The sequence below is a fragment of the Sminthopsis crassicaudata genome, chromosome 3, assembly GCF_048593235.1.
Source record: "Sminthopsis crassicaudata isolate SCR6 chromosome 3, ASM4859323v1, whole genome shotgun sequence".
Classification (NCBI taxonomy): Eukaryota; Metazoa; Chordata; class Mammalia; order Dasyuromorphia; family Dasyuridae; genus Sminthopsis; species Sminthopsis crassicaudata.
In genome coordinates this window covers 490,403,454-490,429,502 of record NC_133619.1, presented here as the reverse complement: position 1 = coordinate 490,429,502, position 26,049 = coordinate 490,403,454, and the positions used below count along the sequence as shown (strand labels likewise).

Here is a 26,049-nt window from a genome sequence, read left to right as displayed (position 1 = left end):
AGCAGCCTCTCCCAGTGGCTGAGATGCCCCAGAATGTTATAACCAGAGAGGGATTGCTTTGTTTGCCCTCCATTCTCAAATAGGACCATGGCAGGAGGAAGGCGATGTTTTGATTTGCAAGTGAGTTGGATTTCAGTGAGAGAGCTATGCAAAGTTCTGCTTCACATTCCCCTCCAGAGCCATCTTGGTCCAGTGGCCAGATATAGAACTGGATGACTGGAGACAGCCCTGGATGCAGAGGGAGACCACGGCCTTTTTAAGCTAAGGTCTTTGAGGTCTCACTTTGACTGAGAGTGGTTAAGGCTAAGTAAGAAATGAAGCAAAAATGGCCTCTTTTACCTAGTTTTAAAAAAGAATCAATCAGGGAGGAGAAGTGTTTGAGGGTTTCTAGCCAAAAGAGAAACAATTGCTAATTTACACTGACTCTGAACCATCAGAGCTCAAACAATGAGCAAATGAGGCTTGGGCTGGGACCTATTGTTGACCAATCAATAAGAATCAGAGTGATTTGAGTTTAAGATGTGATCCTTAAAAAAAAAAAAAATCTAGCCCATAAACCCCAAGATATCTTGCGAGGTTTCAGCAATTAAAATTTATAATCCTTTGGGCAGAGCACCCTAAGAAGATCTCTCCCTCTCCCTCCCCCTCTCCCTCCCCCCCCTCCTGTCCTGTCTCTCCCCCCTTCCCTCTCTCTTTCACTTCTCTCTCTCCAGAATGGAATGAGGCTCCACCTTCTGAACCCAGGGTGTGGGAGTGGGTGAGGCTAGACAGGACTAATTCTACAGCTGCTATCGCTGCTGTAAAGCCACCTGGAACAGAGGCGGAGGAGTTCCATCAAAAGGGTCCTTTCTGACTCAACTTCCTCCCGAGATAGAAACCGACTCCTACTCCACTGCCCCGCCTTAGTTCTGTCCCCCGAGTCATCGTCTGCCTTTCGTTCAGTTTCCCTTCTTTCCCTCTCTCTCCCTCCCCACTTTCAGCCCTTCTTGTTCTTCCATCTCTCTGTCCAATATCCAAAGGCTGTTTTTGGCAGAAGGACAATGTCACATCCCCAGCATCTGTAGCTCAGTCCCTCCTGCCTCCATTCTCACTCCCTCCCTCCTATTCAATTAAATTCAACCAGAGCCAAAAGGGAGGAAGAAGTCAGACACAAAAACACAGTGAAACAAAAAGCAGGACAGGAATAAATAGAAACCAATAGGGAGAGAAAAAGACAGGACAAAAGGAACTTCAGCCAGACCGTAAGCTCTTTGAGGACAAGGATTCTCTTTTGCCTCTTTTTGCATCCTCAATGTGTACAAGGCACAGTGTCTGGAACACAGTAGGCACTTAATAAATGCTTATTGACTGCTAAGAGTTGAGAATGTTGGAGTCTAGAGAAAAGATGATGGAACAATAAATTGAACTTGGGGCTCAAAGGAGCTTGGAGGTCGCTGTATGAGACTTTGGTCCTGATGAAAGACATTTCCTCCCCACCATCATTATCTTTAACATGCACACCTTTCAGTTCGTTAAATGCTTGTCTCACAATGATCCAATGAGATACATAGCACAAGATTTTTTTTTATCCATTTGGAAAATTGAGGTCAAATGACTTCAATCAATTAATAAGCCATTGATTTTCCAGGCATTTACTAAGGGTCAAGATACAGAAAGAGGCAAAAGATAGTTCCTGCTCTCAAGGAGCTCACAGTCAAATGGTGAAAACAACAAATAAATATGTGTAAAAAGCTATGTATTGAATAAATAAGAGGTAATTAATGGAGGAAAAGCATCAGAATTAAGGGGGGGGGTTGGAAAAGGCATCCTGTAGAAGATGGGATTTTAGCTGGGATTGATAGGAAGATGACTCAGCAAGTTGGTGGTAACTTTGAGATTACCCTGGTACTTTCCATGAACAAGGGTAACATCTCATCACAAACTCCCAAGCCTTACCTGCATACTCAGGGTCCACATGAGGGGGATAGTAGCCAAACTTGATGAATATGGGGATGGGAACCCCAAACTTGAACCATTCGACCACATAGGGGGGAGGTTGTCCCGTCACAGGGTGGATCACATCGCATCTCAGAATAACGCCCTCGCCAGCCCTTGCAGTCACAAATTCAGGCTCCTCCCGAAGGCCGTGGGCACCTGGGATCCACAAGAGAGTTTAAACAAATAAAGGGGGTAGATAGAGACAGGATCCCATCTCTTCACTTGCCTGTACTGATTGTCGTTCATGCTCAAAATGCACTGCTCCTCAGACCCATTTTTGATGGGATTCCCTTGGTTTGCTTCAAGACTTCACTCACATCCCAACCTCTACAAGTCTTTCCTTATCCTCAAGAGACAGATGTCTCTCTCCCATTCAGATTACCTGGATTTACTCTGCATATGTCTTATGTGTACCTGGTTATTTGCATTTCTTGTCAGAATGTAAACTCCTGGAGGACAGGGGCTGTTTTTTGCCTTTCTTTGCACTCCCATTGCTTACTTAGCACATAATCAATATTTAATCAATGCTGACTAACTGACAGATTCTCTCATCTTCCTAACATACTTTCATCCAAGGCCACTCACTCTTAGGAACAATCTTCCACCAAAGGGTTAACTCAACCTCCCCAGAAACATCCCATCCCCCAGAAAGGACAGACAACTTGATCTCTATTAACCAGACTAATATTCCTTCCCCAAAAGACTAGGGCACAAGAATACCCTATATCAAGATAGAGCACCCCTTTTCCAAAGGACTTTCTCCCCAGGAGATGACACCCTTGCCATAAGAAAATAACTGTGGTCCCCCAAATCTATTCATACTGATGGTTGTGTCTTCCCTCTGCCTGTGGAAACCCTAAAACATCCCAGCCTTGGGAGGAAGGGGTTGGAGAAATGAGGGAATTAAAGAGAGAGTAGCTCACTAAAAGCCAGAATTTCCCTCCCAAGAGAAAGTACATTGAGGTTGTAAGCACTCCTCTGCCCTTCATGCCCTACTCCACTCCACAACACGCACAAACATCAGGAGCAGAAAAAAGGGATCCCATCCCCTCGCTGTGGAGCCCCCTTGCCAGCTGTAGCTAGATCTTATACACACACATTTCCATCTAAGGCTGTGCAATCAGAGTTTAGAACCAAGCTGCAGATACAACCACCCTCCCACCCTCATCTGGGCACTGACAGATGCTAGCACCAAAAAAAAAAAAAGGCTCTGGAAAGGACTAGGGGAATCCCTGACAAAGCAAAGGCAGTTTAGGGCACCACTGGTGAAATAAACTAATTGGCAATCTATCCCCTGCCTACCCCCACTTCTTTCATTCCCCTCTGGCTGCCGCAGAATGGGGAGGGCTGGTTGGTGGGAGGGACCTCATTCTCATCTGATCATTCAGTCCAGAATCCAGAGGCTCTTAACCTTTTTGTGCTGTGGACCCCTTTAGCAATCTGGTGGTCTATGGACTCCTCTCAGATGTTTTTAAATGCATAAAATACACAAAGGAAATGGATTACATTTAATTTTTTTAGTTTACCATCCAAGTTCATAGACTTTTTGAAATCTAAGAATCCCTTCTTGATTTATCCTTGACCACTGGTGATTTACTGGACATCACCACTAGAATGGCAGAAAAATAGATGGGGAAAAAGACTTGTGGGACTAACCTCACTATTCCACTGATGGAAACAGTTATTTCAGTGCTGGAGGGAAATTAAGCAATCATCTGGATTCTTAAAGACTCCTAACTATGGCTGGTTTTGGAGTGGGGCAGCCCATATTCAAATAACTGAGGAATAAATATTCTTATACACCCACCCCCACTAAAATGAAAAAAGCAAAAGACTTAAATTAACCCATCCACTACCAAACTACCAGATCCCTGCTCCTCCACCACACTCCCCAAATCCTTAAAACAAAGCTAAAATCTCTTAACACCCCATCCCCACTGTCCCCTTTTTAAAAATCCCTCTACTCTCATCTAAACTTCCTTCTAGCAAGGTCACACGATCACCTTGTCCAGTGGAGATCCCTATGGGAGAACGAAAATGTAGGAATTCCTCCACAAATACCTCTAGCTCCCCATCACTAGTCCAAATAGACCACATCTCCACAAGCTACTGCCTTACTATGCCAGCCTTGACATTGCCTCAGTACCCCAAGATTACCACCCACCCATCCCCCAGTTCTTCAGAGGGAATGGGAACCGTGGGGATCTCCCTGTCCGGGGGGGGAGCAGCCCCCAAATATTGGCTGGCTGACCCTGCTGATATATGAGTGCCGCCTACCTCTGCTCCCCCTCCCCACTGACTCCCACTGCAGTTGTGGAGCCTGGCGCTGGGGACAGAGCCCAGGAGGAGAGCAGCATCCTGACTCTCTGCAACTTGCTGGAGGAGGAGGCAAAGCCTTCCAGCAGCTGATTGGCTGCAGGTGACATCACTGCTTTCTAGAGAAGGAGCTAAGATCACTAGATATTTTTGGAGCAGAGCAGAGTGCTGCACTCACCTGCTAGTGGCCCCAGCAGGTTCCCTGCCCCCTCCCCCACTCCCAGCCCATGCTGCACTCTAGCCCCTCGGTGAGGGAAGGGGGAAGTGTGCAGCTGCAGCAGCTCCCTCCTCCTCTGTCAGAGAATTTAGACAGAGGCTAGGCATTTCGGGAAGGAACCCCCTGATTCCCAAGGTGAGGAATTGGGGGAAGGGAGCCAAGTGGGGAGATGGCGAACATCTCAGGGGACACTGAGGCCCACGTATCTGCAGAATCTCGCTGAGGGTTTTCATGCACACAGAGATGTTTGCCTGTATCTGCAGACCGGCAAGGAAATCACAATGAGAAAGCAGCCTAAGGACAGGGAGGCTCTCCAAAGCAGGATCCTGGATGTTGCAGACTGCCCAGAATGGAGGGCTTCCCTTGCATGGATGGAACCTCTTGTCCTGCGGTGAGACGGAGAAAGGGTCCCAGAAGATAATTTAACAAGGTTGGGGTGAGGGTCAGCCTTCTATGTGGAGCCCCATTCAGGAATGTAGGACTGTGGGCAGGAAACCTGCAGGAGACAGATTGGGGAAAGGGGCATCTTGGCTGACAGACCCACTCCTGGCTTGGTTGTTCTCACAGCTCTGGCTGCTCATTTGCACCTCTCTTTGCCTGATTTTCACTGCATCCCCAATGAAGCTGTTGGTTTCACACCTCCTCTGGCTGGAGAGAAGTGCCCGGCTTCCAGCTGCCTCCTAGCCAGCCCCCAATAAGCGGAGAACCACTCCCTGACCTCTTTCCATCCTCCTTATTCCAGTGACTGACACTGGGCATAGCTGGCATGGAGGGAAACGGCCCTGCAGTCACTGGGCTGGCACTGCTCCCACCTCTGCCCTATTCACAACCCGGAGCTCATCTACCAAATGGAAAAGTAGGAGGGGAGCTCTGAGAATGGAGCCAGAAATCTCCCAGGGCCCCCGGCTCTGGGTTTTTAATGCCACAGATACCAGGAAAGGAAAAAACCCAGGTTGGGCTCAAATTCTGCTATCACTCAAATCTCCCTTTCTGGCACCTCATTTCTTTGTACTCTAGAAAGAACAGTCCAACTGGCAATACTGAATATCCTACTGGATAGGATAGCTGGTACCCAAAGCTAATGGCACTGTGGGTGTTTGGATTGAGCCCCAATTGCTTCTCTCCACTCCCAGAGCTCTGGGAAAGGTACCACCACACTTTTCCTTTCCCCAGATGTCTCCCATGAAATGAGCTCTCATAACACTAGTGTTTCCATAAAGTCAAAACTGAGAGGAGCTTAGTGACCATCCTAGTCCCAGAGTGGTTAACTGGCTTATCCAAGGTCACACACGTAAATAGGGGAAGAGACCAGATTCCAATTCATGATTTCTGATTAGAAGTCACTTAGTGCTTTTTCGACCCAAGTCATTCCCCTCTTAGAGGGATCAAGACATGTGTGTGTTGAGGGAGAGAGGAAGAGAAAGAAAGAATATAAGATCAAAGCTAATGAACAAAACAGAGATGAAATTGCCTAGAAATTAGGTACAGGATTCAGAGCTTCTGTCCCCAGGGAAGGGAACTGCCTTCACACTCCAATCCCTCTGGTATCGTGAAATATTTATCTATCCTTTTTCCTTTATAGCACTAAATACACACACACACACACACACACACACACACACACACACACACACACTCAGAGGAAACAGTCTTCTCTCCTTCTTGCCCACAGCTCCCACTGTCTTGGAGCCTGTCTGTCTCCTCCCTCAGAATCTATTCTTAAAAAAATTTATTTCAGCAAATTTTAACCCCAAATACATCCCTCTCTATTTTGCTATACTTCCTCCTGCTCCTCAAATGGTTGAGGAACAGCTCCAGATATAGACTCCCTGCCTTCATTTCTCATTTCAGCCCTACTAAACACAGTGAAAGAGGTAAGACCTGGGGGCACTTACTCACAGGTTCTCCAGGTTGTCTAGGAAGCCTAGAAATAGGATGTAAAGATAAGAGAGTAATGGAGGAATGAGCCATAGAAGAAAGAATTGGAGGGATGGGAACAGAGGCCCAGTAAAAAACATACAGCAGAGAAGGAGACTGGATCACCCCTGACCCTTACTGTGATACTTGGAGTAGGCACTTAATAAACATTTGATGAATGAATGAATCCATTAAGAGACTCAGAGAGACAGTGACAATGCAAAAGTCAGCAACTGAAACAGAGAGAACAAAACCCTTAGAGGATCACATTCAACTGCCCAAGTCAGGAATGAAAAAGGGAGAATTCAACTCAATTCAATAAACATTTATTAAGTGCCTACTACATATAAAACACTGTGGTAAGCAATAGAAATATAGTTCAGGAAAAAGACGATCCTTACTCTCAAGGAGCTTACAGTCTAATGGAGAAAGGTGTTGAATTGGTAGACCAGTTTAATAAGAACTGTGAAACTATAGCTAATTAGGAAAGAGAATGACTCTTGGGTGGCCTTGCTATGGAATTGGGAAATGAGCAGTACAGTAGAGAATCTCTTGTGTAGTCACTGATCCCTCCCTCATAGGAACCTAGAAGAAGAGGTCAGGAAATTTGGTGAGTCCTCACTCTCTATTGAATGACTCATAAGTTTAGGATTTGTGGAAGTAAAAACTTATATTTACTTCTTTTTCTTTTTTGAGGGAAAGGGAACAATAATCTGATAATTTGCTTAGTGAGCCAAAAATAGAGAATTTGCCCAGACAGTTTTAGAACAGCCATACCACCCCTTCTGGGATCTGGCTGACCTTTTGGGGAGCCCATGAGGTACAAATCTCAAACTCTCAAGGCCAGGTGGTAATCAGCAGGCACCTGGTCCAAAGGCTGTAGTTGGCAACCCTTGGTTAACACAAAATAATCACACACCTACAAGAAATTGGCACAGCCCCCACCTCCAAACAGAAGCTTCCCTGCTAAGTGCAGAATTAGAAGGGGGGATTTAAGAGAATGAAGCCACAAACCCTTTGACTTTGAGTACCACAGACTAGATAAGAAGGATAGATGGGGAAAGACAAGCAGGACAGATGGCCTTTTGTTGCTATTCACACTTTCTTTCCTGACAATCTCATGATCTCCAACCCTAGATGAGCCAACTGAAGACTAAATCATCTGTTGCAGACTGAGGAATAGAAGAAGGAAGAGACCCGTATAATCTCATATATGCCAAAGATGGTGAGATAAGAAATGGATTTGGAATCTAGAGATGAAGTAACCTTAGAGGGTCATCAGGTCTGACCACACCATTTTACAGATAAGAAAATTAAAGCCTACAGTGCCCTAGGTCACAAAGGTTAAGGGATTAAAATCCCTAATCCCTCATTTTTTTATTTGTGCAATCCAAGGATTGCAAGCACTAAACTTGTTTCCAAATCCTTCCTATGAGGGAACTCGACCCAATGACCTCTTGTATCATTTCTGACTTCCGCTCTAAATCTATGGCAATAAAATCTTTCCTTATAGGGGTCTCTATTTTAGCCCACTGTTTCCCAATCTTACTGGCAAGACCCTCAAATTCATAACCAAATCCTTGCAACCAGCAAAGGGAGTGGGGAATTGGACTTTCACTGAGCATGGTGAAATGTGCTCGTTGGCCTTCACTCTGTGCTTTTCAAGCAGAAGAAGCAGCAATGGTGGCCTCCATCCTTAGACACTCTGCCTGGTTACTTGGAGTCCTGGAAGGCAGTCTGGCTTACTTTGAGAAGGATGGCACACTGATGTGGGCTAGGTCCCCAGCAGTGGTCCTCATCAGCACCATCCATTCCCCATGCACCCAAGCTTAGCAATCCAAGGGACAAGATCACTCCATCTTTCTGCCCTGAAGATCACTGCTACTGACTGTCAGACTTCTACCTCTTGTTGCCACAATTTAGTTAGCATCAAGACACCTGCTGCTAGGGAGGAACTTCACTAACCCGTGCTAGGGAGGTCCAACCAAAGGTCTGGAGAACACCCCTCACCCAAGTCAATATGGCCCTAAAAGGAGTCAGAAGGAAGGACATCCCTTCTGGTTCTTATTCTCGGGCTTTTGCAAACTGGGGATGTATTAGGTAAACCCAACCAGGTTTCCCCAGGTAGAGGAATAGATTCCAACCAAGAGAGCAACAGACTTTCAAAGGGCTGAGAGTCAAAAAGCCCCTTTTCTCTACCAATGGGTGTACCCCTTACCTCAGTCAGCTTCTGATTTCCCCATTGCAGCCCATGAGGCAGGGATATATTAGCAACTTTAATTTGCTCTCTACTAGATTATATCTCCAGGAGCCCTTTCCCTGCAGACCGCTGACAGGAAGGAAGTCAGTAATTCAATCTCTGATCTTCGTTAATGGCTTCTCAGCAGAAAAGCAAAACCACGCCTGCCCACACCCAAGAATTCCTCTCCTCCCCAAAGTGCTCTCAGGTTCAGAAACCCCCAATGGCCACACATACACACATGCAAAAGTGTGGGCACACTGATCCTAGGCCCAGGTTTAGGACAAAAGGGACCTGGGAAAGCATCATAGCCAAGGGCCCCTTCTTGCCAATGCTCAGCTTGGTAGGAGGGAGGCAGACCTTATGCCTAGTCTGTCCCTTGGGAAGTGTGAAATATAAATACAGTATTTACTCACCTACAAAACTTTGGCTCTTTCTCTACTTTGAAGCTAGAAAATGAGGACAATCACTCACCTTGTGTAGTGTATGAAAGGGAGGCTGGGTTGTAACTTGTATACATGTATATATAATATTTCTCATCCCAGGAGAGACCAATGAGGGAGTTGGGGGAGGGAAAATGATAAGAAAAGAGTGGATTTTTTCCCCATGACCCCCTCCAATCAAAGCTGACAAGGGTCTCCCTCCCATCCCCATCCCTCACAGAATTCCTCCCCTGAGTTTCTTATTAAGGCCCCTAACCCCCTCCCTATCCACCTCTCTCCTGCTTGTTCATGTGAAAAAGCAAAAGAGCAGAAGATTCAGAAAGAAAAAATAGGTCAGTTGCCTCTAGCAGGCAGGGTCTGTGCCCATGGGCAGTGCCCGAGAGGAGACCAGGGCATTAGCAGTTTTTTCCTTTCCCTCAACTCCCTTCCATCACCCACACCAAAAATCTACCCCCTCCTCTTAGATTTCAGTGGAGAAGGAAAAAGTTTTTTTTCCCAAAAATCCCTGTGAGCTTCTCCCCTAGCTGCCCCCCACCCCCTCCAAGACCTCCCTCACTACCCTTCCACAAAGGGGACATCCCAGACATCTTTTAATCAAGCTACTGGTTACGCTACCTACAAGCCCTCTCTTCCAAACTGTCTGAAACCATGGCTGCTCTCTCTACAGAAGCCAGCTAACAGTGTAGACCAAGTGCCAAAAGAAAGCATTCAGGGGTTCTCTAATGCCAGCCTTCAGATAATCCTCTCCCTTCACCCTATTTCTCCATCTAACCCCTCCTCCTCCTTCTACACACACACACACACACACACACACACACACACACACACACACACATACAATTGGACATTCTCACCAATTAGAGCTCTTTTCACTAATCAGATCCAGTAGCCCTAATGAGCTACCCAGACCACTCTAAGAAGTACATGGAGAATAAGCCTTATTCAACTATCACTCAGGCCTTGTGCAGACACTGTGGTAGCCATGGATTGAGGGGGAGAGGGATTGGAAAGCTGGGGAGGGGGAGTAATAATGATAATATCTCTTGGAACAGAGCAGGAATATGAGAGAGCCTGAGGCCAGTAGAAAGCAGGAGAGGGAGATGGAAGAGAAAGCAAGGAAAAACGTGATAAATTTCAAGGCGCAGCTTCCCATTTCTATGCATCCCACCCAGGCAATGGAGAATAGCTATGATTAGGATTAGGGAATGCAGACGTAAACAACATAGACAGAAAGTAGCCAAGAAAAGGGCAAGCACAGAAAAAAGGGAAGAGAGCTTTCAGCATGATGGCATTGAGAAAGATTCTTATAGAGAGATGGTGAGAGAGATGGAAGGAACAGAAAGGAATGCCTCCAGGAGCAGATGAAAGAACAAGCAGGGAAACTAGGGGGAAAATAAGTGTAAGCAGAGCAGGAAAGAATAGGAAAAGTACTGAAAAAGAAGGATAGAGAAAGATGGAAACTCAAGAAGATGCTGAGTCTCAAAATTACCCTGCCTGGGTGCTACAGCTCCTTGGGTAACTGGATCCAATGTTGCTGTCTCAGAGTTGTAAACATGAAACCATATAGGACCTAGGACCCAGTGATTCCCCAAACCTACCATGTTGGCAGCTGAAAGCTGATGCCTTCCCATGCACCCTGGACAACTCCTTTCAAACCTTCCCTCTCCCCAGCCTCTTTCAGGGCACAAGCTAGTGAATAGACATGTCTTCCTGCAGCACATGGCCACCTTGGTCATTTCCCAAACCAAATCCTACCACAAAATTATGCTCCTCCCAGGTGTCCTGCAGCCTTTCAGACTTTTCTAATCACCCCCAAAAGAGAAAGAAATATTCCTCTTCACTCTACAAGGAAGAGAGTTGTCTCATATAGAACAGATAGGAGATTACTTGAGTAAATCAAAATGGGAAGAATGAGGGTGTGGAAAGCATAGAAAGATAAGGAATTGCAGTTATTATAACCAAAGAATCTAGACAGGGACAAAGTAGGAAAGGTGAGGAGGGAAAGTATTAAGGCTTTCACAAGCCAGGAAAGAGAACATCTACCTGTTGACCTGTATTTCTTTAAGGTACCCTTCAAGAACTACAAACTGGCTTAGGCTCATAGAATTTAGGTTGTAGAAGGCCATTTCACCACAGAAAAGTTGTCTGAGACCCTCAGTACATTGTTCTTCACAATGCCCTATTAAATGAGATGAGGTCCCCATAACACCTAGAACTCTGGTTCAAACCTTCATCCAGCTCTTGGCATCTTACTCTGTTCCTGGACACCATTTCTTTTAGTGGCAGCTATCAGTCATTCAGTCAATAAACAACCATGAAACTGCTATATGCCAGGCAAAAGACAGTCTGCTCTCAAAGAACTCACAATCTAATGAATCTACCCTGAGTAAGAATCACAGGTCATGGTCTCTGGGTAGGTTAGGGTACTTCTTTATATGAGAGGCTACCTCCTCCTCCCCTTAATATTTCTAACATACGTTTTATAAGATTTCACTTGTATAATGGGTATCATAATGCTTGCCTATTTTTAAAATTAATATTAGGAGAAAATTAAAGAAAGCATTTAGGATTCCCCTCAGTTATGTGGAAGAAAGACTAGTTTATTCCTCACAGCTTAAGGGGACAACTAAGGCTAATACCTAGAAATTGCAGGGAAATACAAAAAGGCAGAAAATAAGTAAGAATTGATTGCAAAAATTAAAGCTATGCAAGAATATTTGATAAGGTAGTGAGTTCCCTGTTGCTGTTGATATACCAAGGGCTAGATGAATTAAGAGTTGTAGTGAAAATTCATAATTTGGGTAGGACCTTCAAAGTCCTAATTCTAATATTCTGATTTTCAACCTTCCATGACACATGTCCCTGATAGGACAGTCCCTAGCACATAGTAAGAGCTTACTATATGCTTGTTGACTGACAACGACTGGATCCTATATCTTCCAAAGCAAATTAGATTTGTCTCCAGCACTGCAGACCCCTAAGCAGGGACAAGAGACTGCATAGCACAGGAGAAAGAGCATGAATTTGGAGTCCGAAGACCTGATTCAATTAACTATTACCTGTGAGATCAGAGGCAAGACAATGAACCTTTTTTGGTCTGTTTCATCATCTACAAAATGGAGAAGTTAGAGAAGATGCTCTTCTTCAAGGTCTTCTAGCTCTAAAACCCTTTTAGGATTACCTCCCCAACTCCCACCTGAAAAACTCCAAAGGTGAAGTTGCATCCACATGTACACTGTCTCCTTTGCAAATTCCAAGTTGCTTTGGGGGGAAGACTAATCTTTGCTTTCCTTAAGGTCATGTCTCCCTCTAGCTTTCTACTGATGTTTAATAATTAGATTATCCTTAGTAATAGTCAACTTAATCACACATCTGATCTTGATCCCTGATGTCAGCTTGCAGAGAATTTTGGAAAAGTCATCTCTTCCTTTGGGGAGTCATGGAATAGAGAGCATTCTGTAAGTATAAGACACACTCAGTCTCAGAAATGAATGCAAAGACAGCCTCCCACATATGGATTTACTCATTCTTATACACTAGCGGACCTCCCCCCCCAAGCACCATCTAACCCTCTTCCTTCCCTGTAAGGGTTATAAGACAATAAGCAGTTCTTGTCTGCTTTCTTCCAGGAGGGCAGGGTAAGTGACAGCCTGTGTGTCCTTCACACGACCCTTTCAGGTTCTGAGAGGGTTCTGGCCCTTCTGACTTTCCAATACAAATTAAGCAACTCTAATGCCCAGATTCATTCCCTGTGGATACCTGGGAAGCAGAGTCTCCAAAGAAGTTCCCCAGTCTACTGTAACCTAAGGAGAGGTTCTGAGCACTTTCCCAACACTTCATAGTGACATCACAATTTCTCCAATTTTTTTTTCTAGTGAATGTATACTGAATTCCAAAGTGGATAATCTATGGAAGAAGGGAATGAATAAAGGCAAATGCAAATAGGGGCTCCAGGAACCCAGAGACATTGCATGTTCCCAGAGTTCAATAAAACCAACCACCTTCTTTCAGGTAAAAAATAAATACATAAACTCATTTAAAAGAGATGGGCATTTCTTACAATTTTAAAGAAAGAAGATCCATCATTTTCTTAGGGAAGCCCAGTGCTGTGATAAACAATCCCTCACCATTTGGAAGTTCTTAATGTCTAACTATTCTCTCTCTTGCTGCAGTGAAAGATCCACTTTCCCCTATTGGAGCCTTGACAAGTGGTAGAAGGGCAGTTTTCTCTTAATAAAACCTCTCTCTCCTACTGTCCCTCTAAACATCATTCAGCCCTCTCACCTTCTCTTTCCGAGAGAGAACAGGGTTCTTCTGCTATTCCTTTTGCCCTTTCACTAACTATCTCCGAGAAGTAAACTAGATTAAATTCGATAAGGATAACTGAAGGGCGAGGAAACAGGGGAAAAAACTAGCAGAAAAGGGGCCAGGAAGCCGAGGATTTTCAGATGCGAACCCTATTCAGACCTAACGTTTTCCTTCTCCCCAAGCTTTTTCATCATGACTCAGTTTCTCCACCTAAATGAGGAGTTGTAAGACCTATCAATATATTGATTCCATCCTATAGTCTTCCCCCATCATCCTACAGAGCTTCTCCCTCCCGCAAAGAAGGTGGGGATGTGGAGAGGAGAGGGCACTTCACTCCAGGTCTATCCCCCTTCACCCCACCGCCGCCTAATTTTGTGCGGTCTCGGAAAAAGGCGCCTCCTGCTGGTCTGCTCTGTCTCTGCACCGCAGGGAAGCTGGGGGGGGGGAGGAGGGGAATGCCTGCCCTGCCCACCCCTTCCCCCACTCAGTTAGAGGGGCGTCTCTCTTTAGGGTAGACATCCGTGCCCGAATCCTCAGCCCCGCCCGATCGTTCCCTTCAGGCAGCGGTCTCCCGGCAGCCTTTATGCACTTGCCCCGCAGCCAGATCATAGGCTGGAAGCGGGGGATCATGAGCTCAGTGCCCCGGCACCCACCCGCCCTCCTCTTCTCTGACTTCCTTACAAGGACTCCTTACAAGTCGGGGGTGCCGCACCGAGCCGAGCACACAGCTCTCTTCCCCCAGGCTTCGGTCCCACCCCCACCCCCGCCGGCGCCGGCACCCTCACACCCGGTCCCTCTTTTTCTGGGCTTTCCCCCTTCGTGCCTCCCCCACCCTGCCTCCAGGGTAGGGGGAATAAATAGAAGGGGAGATCCCGCAGAGGCTCCGATCTGAGGAGCCGCAGGGAATCCCCCCTTCCGCTCCGCAGTGGATCTCGGGGGGAAGCTACCGCCCGTGCTCAGTACTTCCCTGGGAAGTTTGCGCCCGGCTTAGGGAAAGGTGCGGGCGAACATGGAAACCCCCCGCAGCCCCCGGAGAGGCTATCGCGGGCAGCCGCGGCACAGGGTGAAAGCGGGATCCTTCTGGAGTGCTGATGGAGAGCGCCCAGGCTCCTCTGCTCGGTGTCCACCTTGCCAAGAGAGCAAGGTGATGTGACCTTAAGCTGCCAACTGCGGGGAGGGGGCCGTCCGCTGCCCGCGGGGCTGCAGTGTGTGTGTGCGCGCGCGTGTGTGTGCGTGTGTGTGTGTGTGTGTGTGTGTGTGTGTGTGTGTGCGCAGCCTTCCCGGGTCCTTCTTCCACATCCGGATGGCGAGCCGGGTGCCCCGCTCTGAAGTGGCCGGGAGGAGACGAGATTTAGGGGGGGGGGCGCGTGCGAGGGACACCCCCACCAATACCCTGCAAACTGCCTGCTTGCTAGCCAGAGTTGAGCACAAGCCCTCCCGAAGCCCGTCGGTGTCGCTTGGCTGGGGGGGAAGCACTCTGTCTTAGTCTTCGCCAAAGGAAAAGTCTCCAGAAGTGGAGATAAGGGAGTTGCGGGGACGGGAGAGGGGCACCCACGGATCCATGGGAAGCCCTCTTTTACGGATGCCGGTCAGCCCCAGGGCCCCCGGCACGTTCCCCCTGCTGCCTCAGCCCCTCGGGGAGGGAGGGAGGGATGGGCAAGTTTTCTCCCCTGCCTGGAAGGCAGTTCTTGGAAGTGCAGTCACCAGTCGGGGGACTCTCTCCCGCGGCAAGTCACGGCCGCCGGGCGTGCGGCTAGAGCTCTCCCCGCCTCGGGAAGCGGGAGCGAGGGAGCCCCGGGAAGGGAAGCCCGGCGAGCCGGGGGGGGGGGGGTTAGGGGAGAAGGGAGGGGACGAGAGGTGGTGACGGGAACGGGGGCAGAGCAGACACGCTGTACTTCAACTCACCTTGAGCTGCAAGACCTCTGGTGCTGATCACACTTGCTATCAAAGTGGCCACATACCAAATCATAGTACTACCGCCCGCCAGCAAAGAGCGTCATCCTATCTCAAAAGTGCTCCTCTTCCCTTGGACTTCTCGTGCCCCGGCCCCAAAGCGGTGTCAGGGAGCCCCCACAGACGCCCTCTCTCATGTCCTGCTCCTTTCTTCTGGCCGCCTCTCACCCTCTCTCTCCATCCCTCCTTCCCTATCTCAGCTCCTCTCTCTGCCCAGAACCAGGCAGCGGCGGCAGCACCTGCACTACAAGCAAAGGCAGAGCCGAGCCAAGGCTATGGTGAAGCCTAGCCCGGGCCCCAAGCCACTAGAGCCGCCCCCATCTCTTGTCCATTGGTTGTCTCCCGGGGGAGTGAAGGGTGATTGGCTCAGAATGCTGCCCGTCCCCGCGCGAAGGAGGCGAGCCCCGTTTCAAGGTGCGTTGAAGTGTGGAGAGCACAGAGCCGCAGAATCATGCGCATTGCCAGGGAGAAGGCGTTTTAGCGTCTCTGCTCTGCTCCCTGCTCACACTGCATGGCAAGTTTCTAGAGGGAGAGATGGGGACCCTTAGGGGCTGCCTCTGGGACCCCCCAACCCGGTCTCACCTGTCCTGGGCGGCGGTAAAATGAGAGAGGCCCACCCCCACCCATTCAGGGCGCCAGACATTTTGTCATCAGTCCTGCGGACAGCAGGTCCGGAAGGAGGGAGGATGCTGATCCAGTAATGGGGAGACCTAGGAACTGGCAGCCTAGAGATGAGGGGGAATTTCTTGCCCTGGATATCTTTCCAAACAGGGAAAATTCTGCCCCCAGCTACCCATTTACCAGTCCCACCTACTCGTCCCCAGGAGCTGGAATGGCCAGGCTTTATCCAATCCGAGGGCAGAGGACTGGACAAAATGACCTCTGTGATCTCTAGGACTCAAACTGACTCACTCAAGAGTGGGAGTGTCACAGGCCCGGACTTGTAACATAAGCACCTCTCCTCACCCCTTAGATCCCGTTCAGCGATCTTGACTTTGAACAACAGAAAGTTTTCCTTCTAAATGGAGTTGGCAGTTCATGCACGTAACTCCTACCCTACCCCATCCATGTCAGCCTAGCCCCCTCGGTCAGCATGAGAATGAGAGAGAGCAGAAAGGGCTCCCTCGGCCATGGAACTCTTATGAGGAGCTCTGGAACACTGGGCTGGCAGGAGAGGAAACAATCATCCACCGAGCACATTAGTTCAGCAGACTAAAGGGGCTTCAACACTCCCCTCCCTCACCTACACCCACCAAAGGCATTTGCAGAAGGACTAAGTGAGTGTCATGGAAACATCAACTACAAGAAGTCACCTCATGCTGGCAGTTTGAGACTGCAGTAAAGATGTGTTTCTTCTTTTAAGGAGCAGCAGCAGCAGAGAGAAGTTCACAACTAACCAGAATGGGATGCAGGGGGAGGGACAGTGGTGCAGAGAAGGAGGGAAGACGAGGAGCCCCCCACATTCCCCCTAAGGAGCTACTGAGAAAGACAGAAACAGACACAAAAGGAGAAGTAGAGGGTGTTTTTAACCCCCATGCGCTTGGAAACCTGAGGAATAGCTTCCCCTAAATCCCTGGTTCTAGCTGGACCACTCAAGGTGACTAAGGTACCTTACAAGCAAGCTAGGTGGAAGATGATTTAGACTTTGAGGATAATGGAATATAACTCATTTCCATCCAGACAAGGCCCATATTTTAGAGGTCCCATATAAACTCCAAAAATTAGAACTTTTTTGAAGGGGGAAGGGGAGTTGGTGGACTACTCCCTTCCCCAGAGAAGAAATCTCAAACTTAAAATTTCTGTCCCTTTCAGCCATAATATATGCCCATAATGGGAAATGCAGTGAGTTGCACTAGAACTGAAGGCCCCAGAGCTAACCATTACTGCATCCAGATTTCAAAAATTCAGAAATTCCTTACTCTGCAAACTCTCTCTTCCCAAGCTGTATCCACTCCCCACCCTCAGGGTCTGGAGGCTATAAATCCTTTGATGAATCCCTTGATAAAGAATGGATGCAGTCAGGATCCCTCTCTTTCAATAGTTTTTAGGGATGTGATGGTAATTTGTAAAGGAATGCAGGGGTCAAAAATACTGCCCTCAGATTCTCACTCCACCTCTTCTCTATTTTAACCAGTGAACAGTGAGACTGAGAGCAGGAAAATACAACATCCATAGGGAAGAAACAAAGTGGCTTTCATCTGTCTTGGTTAGGTTTGCTTAGCTATCCACTTTGTCCTACTCAAACGGTAGTTCCCACTAGAAAATGAGGCTGTTGAGGTGGAGAAGACTTTGAGGGAAGAGGCTCTGAGTTGAGAAGGTTTGGGGCTAGAAAGAACTCTATTGGGAGAGAGACAACAACTATCTCTTGGACAAAAATATAGGAAAAGAAAAAGATAGGAAGTAGAGAACAAAAATGCAATGGATAAGCAGGGGGAGAAAGGAACAAGAAATAGAGGTTAAGTTGAATTGAGAATGAATGATGTCTTCTTTGTTGTGAACTCATTCTCTCCCAATCCCCCAATGTTGAATCTAGACTCTGGAAAACATGGGTTTGAATCCTATCATATTCACTGGCCACTGGGCCATTCATTTAACTTATGTTAAATTCAGTTTCCTCATCTCCAAAATGAAAGCTTTGGATTAGATGACCTGGTCTCTTCCAAATAAGAATCATGCAATAACAAGACACATACAGATCACTGTTAAAAAAGGGTGCATAATTGATGACAAAGAGAATGATTTGACATTTTCCCACTAAGCACATAAGCAAAGCAATGGCTTTCCTCTTCACTGGACAATGAATTAACTATCCATAGGGCATCAAGAATTCTGTTTTCACAAATAGAGCCAAGGAGGTAGGTAGCTCCCTTGTGTACTAAGTCAGTGATCCTAATAAACTCATTGATTTATCCCAAGAAAATTTAAACCTGGAAGAATCTAATTAACATCATAGGTGTTCAACTATGGTAACACAATACTCCAGATGTGTCAAAACAAAATATCACCATTTAAGAACACTCACTAGCTCCATTTGAAGAAGGCTGAGAACCTGGCCTTCAGGATCTTTAAAATAGGGAGAAAAGGTGTAGTAGGAATCCAAAGGATACAGGCGAATGTCATTATTCTTCTACCCTAGACCCACTGAGCAAGAAATACACAAAAGCTCACTTTCTTCTCTAGAGTTTCACTCTACATAACGAGAGTATGAAGGGAGGAGGTATCTCTTAGAGAAAGATGGATCTGGGGCTCAGATAAATGCTAGAGATGGGTTATCCTGAGCAGAAGAGGAAGCTTCTCTTAAAACTATTTAAAAAAAAATGAACATCAAAATGGTGAAATGTATGTGTATGTGCACATATTGTATATTAATTACATGCATACTTCAGCATACAAATATTTGAAATGAAACCTTTGCAATACTGAGGCCAAAGTGAGTTTTCCCTTTATAACTTTTCCTCAAAAGTAGCACCATTAGATGTCCATCAGTTGGAGAATTATGGTAATTTATGGTAAATTATGGTATATGAAGGTTATGGAATATTATTGCTCGGTAAGAAATGACTAGCAGGAGGAATACAGAGAGGCCTGGAGAGACTTACATCAACTGATGCTGAGTGAAATGAGCAGAACCAGAAGATCACTGTACACTTCAACAACAATACTGTATGAGGATATATTCTGATGGTAGTGGAAATCTTCAACATAAAGAAGAGCCAACTCACTTCCAGTTGATCAATGATGGACAGAGGTAGCTACACCCAGAGAAGAAACACTGGGAAGTGAATGTAAATTGTTAGCACTAATATCTGTCTGCTCAGGTTACATGTACCTTCGGAATCTAATGCTTATTGTGCAACAAGAAAATGGTATTTACACACATGTATTGTATCTAGGTTATACTGTAACACATGTAAAATGTATGGGATTGCCTGTCATCAGGGGGAGGGAGTAGAGGCAGGGGGGGGATAATTTGGAAAAATGAATACAAGGGATAATATTATAAAAATATATATAATAAAAATTATTTTAAAAAAAAAGTAGCACCATTAGCAATGCTTTTGTGATATCTGAATTCAGAAATATTTGTTTTTCTAAAGTCACTTCCCAGGGAATTTGTCAGAGATTCCTCCAGTATCAATTCCATCCAGAACAGGTACCTTACCTGTGGGACTGAAAATGGCTTCTCTTTCATGGAAGAAAGTAAATGATACTTTTAGGAAGGAAACATGGGGAACCTATGCATGCATAACCACATCACCACCACTCTACCCCACCTCACTACAATACTAGATCTGAAGTCAAAAAGCCTGGAGTCTCACACTTAACACTAAGTAGCTCCCTTCCACATACAAATCTATGAACCACTAAAATCCTCTACTATTATACATTTTGTAGAAGCAGCTCAGAGTGTCTTTTTTTTAAAAGAATCTAAGTTATTTTTATTTCAAATTTTCATGGTTGTTTTTTTTTTTTTTTTGAGGTGGAGAGTTTTAGGGATGGATTCCTTACTTTAATCCATGCTCTGTCCATGGAATGAAGCTTTCTGAGTGAAAACCCCATCTCATGATACCACCATCACATACACTATACATCAAGATAAGATCAAAATGGGTCCATGATTTAGGCATAAAGAACGAGATCATAAATAAATTAGAGGAACAAAGGATAGTTTACCTCTCAGACTTGTGGAGGAGGAAGAAATTTATGACCAAAAAAGAACTAGAAGTCATTATTGATCACAAAATAGAAAATTTTGATTGTATCAAATTAAAAAGCCTTGTATAAACAAAACTAATGTAAACAAGATTAGAAGGGAAGCAATAAACTGGGAAAACAGTTTTACAGTTAAAGGTTTTGATAAAGGCCTCATTTCCAAAATATGTAGAGAATTGACTCTAATTTATAAGAAATCAAGCCATTCTCCAATTGATAAATGGTTAAAGGATATGAACAGACAATTTTAAGATGATGAAAGTGAAACTATTTCCACTCATATGAAAGGGTGTTCCAAATCACTATTGATCAGAAAAATGCAAAGTAAGACAATTCTGAGATACCATTACACACCTGTCAGATTGGCTAAAATGACAGGAAAAAATAATGACAAATGTTGGAGGGGATGTAGGAAAACTGGGACACTGATGCATTGTTGATGGAACTGTGAACTAATCTAACCATTCTGGAGAGCAATCTGGAATTATGTCCCAAAAGTTATCAAACTGTGCATACTCTTTGATCCAGCAGTGTTACTACTAGGCTTATATCCCAAAGAGATATTAAAGAAGGGAAAGGGACCCATATGTGCCAAAATATTTGTGGCAGCCCTTTTTGTAGTGGCTAGAAACTGGAAAATGATTATATGCCCATCAATTGGAGAATGGTTGGGTAAATTGTGGTATATGCATGTTATGGAATATTATTGTTCTGTAAGAAATGACCAGTGGGATGAATACAGAGAGGCTTGGAAAGACTTACATGAACTGATGCTGAGTGATATGAGCAGAACCAGGAGATCATTATACACGGAAACAACAATACTGTATGAGGATGTATTCTGATGGAAGTGAATATCTTTGACAAAGAGAAGATCCAATTCAGTTCCCATTGATTGATGATGGACAGAATCAGCTACACCCAGAGAATGAACACTGGGAAATGAGTGTGAACTGTTTGCATTTTTGTTTTTCTTCCCAGGTTATTTTTACCTTCTGAACCAATTCTTCTTGTGCAACAAAAGAACTGTACAGATCTGTACATATACATTGTATCTAAGATATACTTTAGCATGTTTAACCTGCCATCTAGGGGAGGGACTGGAGGGAAGGAAGGGAAAAATTGGAATAGAAGTGAGTGCAAGGAACAATGTTGTTAAAAAAAAAATTACCCATGCATATGTTCTGTCAATAAAAAGCTATAATGTAAAAAAAAAAAAAAAAAAACAGGGTCTGCTACTGGCCTCAAACACTTGCTATCAATATGACACTGAATCTCTTCAAGTCATACTTTCCTCACATGTAAAATAAAGCTCCCTTCCACATACAAATCTATGAACCACTATAATCCTCTACTATTATACATTTTGTAGAAGCAGTTCAGAGTGTCTTTTTTTTTAAAGAATCTAAGTTATTTTTATTTCAAATTTTCATGGTTGTTTTTTTTTTGAGGTGGAGAGTTTTAGGGATGGATTCCTTACTTTAATCCATGCTCTGTCCATGGAATTCAGCTTTCTGAGTGAAAACCCCATCTCATGATACCACCATCACATACACAGAGAGAAAATCTCCTATCTAGGATAGTCCCTTAAAGGATATCAAGCTGTGGATTCCTCTAGCATCTTTGGCATAACTATTTGGACCCGAGATCCCTCCTCCTAAGGAAAAGGACATACCACTGCTATTCAGGTCAGAATTAAGGTAAAGTGACAGCTATGACCCCATGTGGCTCCTATTCTGCATTTGTTTAGTTGAACTTGCTCTTGGTACTTGGAAATTTAAGAAGGTACAAGACAAAACTGCAAGATACTATCCTAGCTCTAACCTTGGTAAACTTGAAGGCAGTGGACCATTTATTTATTCCACAATCATTTTTTCCATAACCTACTATGTATTTAACATGACCAGTTTCTAGAGGAAAGTCCAAGTGTAGATAAGATATGCTTCTGTCTTAGGGAGCTTATAGTTAAGTTATAAATGGACAACAAACCAACATAATAACTAAAATACAAAATAATTTATGGTGATTTCCTGAGAGATGGACAATATCTTTGTGTTGCTATATGAGATATGAGAAGCAGAAGAAAAGAATATTATCAACAGGGGATCAGGAAAGGCTAGAAATAGGAGGGGCCATTTAAGGAAGCTTTAAAAGGATGATTAGGAATTTAGTAGGTAGAGAACCAAATCCTTTCAGTTTGAGTTTCAGTTTCTCCATTCATAGGAGGGGAGAAGGTGCTGAAAATCTTAATGATAGTAGGTTGCCTTGTGGGAGCTATGGTACCATTCAATATCCTGGTTTCCCCATCTCAAATGGAGAGAGTTATACCTAGGTTGAGTATGAGTAGAAATTATATCATTACAACAGTTTGGAGAACCAAATTGTTCAAGTGTCTATTGGGATTGGGGCTCTGATGGTAGTAAATAAAAGGATACAAAGCTTCTTAACCCTTCTTCCAAGGTCTCTGGGGAGATGGAAGCAAGCATCCTTATTACTGGGATTAATGCAATCAGAAAAATAGGAAAGGGAGAGGAAAAGGAAATAAGCATTTATACAGTACCTATTATGTGCTAGGCATTGTACTAAGTGCTTCACAAACATCACCTTATTTGATTTTCACAGCAACCTCATGAGATAGATAACTGTTTTTATTCCCATCATACAGTTGAGGAAACTGAGGCAAATAGAGATTAAGTGATTTTTCCCAGGATTAAATCATTAATAAGTGTCTCTAAGTAAATCTCCTGAGTCCAGGCCTAGTGTTCTATCTTCTGCACCAACTACCTACCAGGAATCATGGAGGCATAAATCACAGTGAAAATTCAGAGTAGCTGAACTGATTCAAACATAAATCTTTTGATTCCAAGTTTCTTTCTACTGTAAGCTTTACATACTAGGTATGTAAAGATAGAGAAGCATAAGACATGTTTTCTGCCTTGAGGGAGCTTACAATCTTATAGAAGGCACTGAAATATATGTAACATGGAATAATGAATGATATTATATGCTCTAATTATAAATTGTGTAATGCAGATCATAAGAGTCCTGAAAATTTAGAGAGATACAGAGAATATACCAGAAGAATTCATGGAGGAAGTAGACTTTAAGCTAGATCATGAAAAATGTAATAGATTTGGATAGGGTAGTGGATGGAGAGAATGAAAAGCATTTTGGACAAAGGGAACAACATTAGCAAAGTAGAAACAGGAATATGAATAAATGTAACATTTTCATAGAACAAGACAGAGGGCATCTACATGTCAGATCAAGAGTTAGATTAAATGGTCTCTAAGATCCATCCCAATTCTAAAATTCTGTAATATTAAGAGATAAATATTTCTAAAAAGGGTTAGGAGAGAGTATACATGTTTTGAAGTAATTGAGGATAAAGCTGAAAAAAAGCATAAGAACAGAAGGAACTGAGTGAGAGGGATTAAGGAGGAATATAGAGTTGGTTGCAAAGTGAGGCACAAAAGGCACAGGTGACAAAAAATATGGGCAGCTGTTCCCAAGAGGAGTCTAAGAAGAAATCATTACTTTTGGCTCAGAGAGGCAGAATCATGGGAGTATGGAAATTTGGGGAGAAATAAGATAGGAGAAGAAGGTAAGGAAGAGACCAAGCTTCAGGGCCCACAGCTGGAGAGGTTGGGGGCTGGGCAAGGGGACAGGCAGAGGGACCACAGCTGGAAGAGTTGAAATGGGATCTATTTCTGGCATACATCCAGCCCCTAGATCCCCTTGTGTCCAGGCCCCATCCAGGCCCAGTTCTTGGTCTCCACACAGAAGGGCCTTGTGCAGGAAGAAACCAAGAGATGCCAAAGGCATCTCTATCCCTCTCTTCTCCCACCCCCACTCCCCAGAGCCTTGGCATGAGTACCATATCACCAGGTGCAGGAAGTGGGAAGGGGAGGAGAGAGAATGGGGCAGAAGTTGGAGGTCATATGGAAATGTCACTGCCCCCTCTGCCTCTCTATTTCTTTCTCTCTTTCACTCCTATCCCTTATTCTTCACTTCTTCCTTTTCCCCCTCATTCTCCATTTCTTTTTTTCTTTTTTCCTCCATTTTTCCTCCCTTCTCTTTTCTTTGGTTCTTCTTTCTTTCTTCTGATTTTTTCACTTGATATTTCTCCTTCTGATAATTTTTAGAACAGCAAGGAGAACCTTGGAGACAAGCCTGTGTTTGATCTTCGAAATAGGATGGTACAACTCTAGGGAATTCCATAACAGCAGGTTTCCATGGTGTTTGGCCCCATAACAAGGCTAGAGGATCTCCTACAATCTTAGAATCAGAGAGTATTCCTCAGACCCAAAGAAAGGAACACAGTCTGGCCTCCATAACCTGATGAAAATAAAATAGCCATGTCTCTAGATTAGGAAACAAGACTCAGTGTTCCAAGAGAGCCTGATTCCTGCTTATCCACCAAGTCTCATCTTTTTAGGATTTAAGAAATATGAGGAAATAAGGACATTGAAAGCTTGTCTACCTGAAGGATTGGGGTGGAAGGAGGAATAACGAGTGACCAGGAAAATTTAGATGGATAGAGGTACCTCAGAAAGGGCCAGCAATAAAAAAGGAGGAGACCATTATGGATCCCAGATTTAAGATAGATTGAGAATCCAATTTCTTCCCATTCTCCCAATTCCCTTCCCATTCTCCAAGGAAACTCACATATAAAGACAAATGTTTGAGGGATTGAAAGTGGGCAAACTTGCCTGGTCAAGAGTACTTCTGCCAAATTGCCCGCCACCACTTCCCGAAAGCCCCTTGAGGCCTCCAACCCACAGGGCAGGAATCAGTTCAGTCACTGAAAGAAGAGTCTCATGAGGGATTGGAGACAATGAAGCAATAGAAGGAAGAAGTGAGGGGAGGAGGAGGATGGGTTGGGAGTGGGGGGAGGAAAGCTGCCACGGCTGCTGCTCTACTGGCATTTTCCCAAGGTTATTTGAGGGGCACCGAGCAGACTCTGTGCCATTTGGAGAGGAGGGAGATTCATTTGAAAAGAGCATTTTCTGTGGGGAGAAGGGCCCTTTCTCTCTTCCAGGATTCAGCTCTTTTGTAGAGGTTCTTTGAGGCATGAGCCCTGGGAAAGGGGGAGGTAGTGGGATAAAGATGGGGACAGTAGAACAGAGAAGGAGGTTTGTCATTCATCACTTATGGCAGAGACTTCATGGCAGAATACACAGCTCATCCCCAGCAAATGGGAAGCAGGGACAGAAATCTGGCCCCTAAAAATCCAAAGTGGCATGAGTTGGGGGAACCTAAGCAAATAACTTTCTGCCAGCAAACTTTTCACCTGACTTCTGGGTATTGGGAGAGAGAAGAGGATAAAATGAGAGAAATCTAGGTTTCTGAAAGGGCTAAGGCGTAAATATTAAGTTGATAGTTTTTGAAAATGGAATAAGGAGGGGGGAAGGTAAGGGTTTTCTACTGCAGAGAAGAAATGACACCTTTTCACACCTCCCCCAACTATTTCTATAGTGAAAAAAATGACTTGGTCCAAAGCGCCAAAGCTCCCACCATATGGTTGTGTTTTTACATGTGCATCTGCCAATATTACTGAGACCCCCACCCACATCTCTACAAAGGTGCATAACACACACACACACACACACACACACACACAATATAAATGCATTTTATACAGCGAATGTTAAACCAAATAGAGACCCAGAGATCACACATGCACCCACAAATATGCATATAACACTCATGTTCACATATTACATGCATGCCATAATATATGCAGAATGCAAGTCACATAGACTGGACATATACTTTCAAGAGAGTATAAACATGCCAGCTGTACTTGCACCATAAATCACACATAGATAGACATGTATGTCTACAACCCACAGGTATATACATACACACACATACACACATCTGTCTACTTGGCATGTTCCCAGAATGCTCTCTACTTCTTGTGAAGTGTTGCTTATTCAAAATCCTTCAGGAGTTTCATCATG

At 44.8% G+C, this 26,049-nt stretch overlaps 1 protein-coding gene across 6 annotated transcripts in view; it reads right to left on the bottom strand.

Moving 5' to 3' along the window:
* IGSF9B (immunoglobulin superfamily member 9B) overlaps nt 1-15,630 on the bottom strand; it is a 64,687-nt gene extending 49,057 nt beyond the window's left edge. For all 6 annotated transcript variants that reach the window (XR_012488335.1, XR_012488336.1, XM_074303765.1 and 3 more), the window contains exons 1-2: nt 15,323-15,630; nt 1,936-2,133 (exon numbers count right to left, since the gene is read on the bottom strand). Coding sequence is in view for 4 of the 6 variants with exons in the window: in XM_074303765.1 (XP_074159866.1) it covers nt 1,936-2,133; nt 15,323-15,386 (262 nt within the window). In the remaining 2 variants the exon portion in view is untranslated. The remainder of the gene's footprint in view (nt 1-1,935; nt 2,134-15,322) is intronic.
* Nucleotides 15,631-26,049: the final 10,419 nt, after the last annotated feature.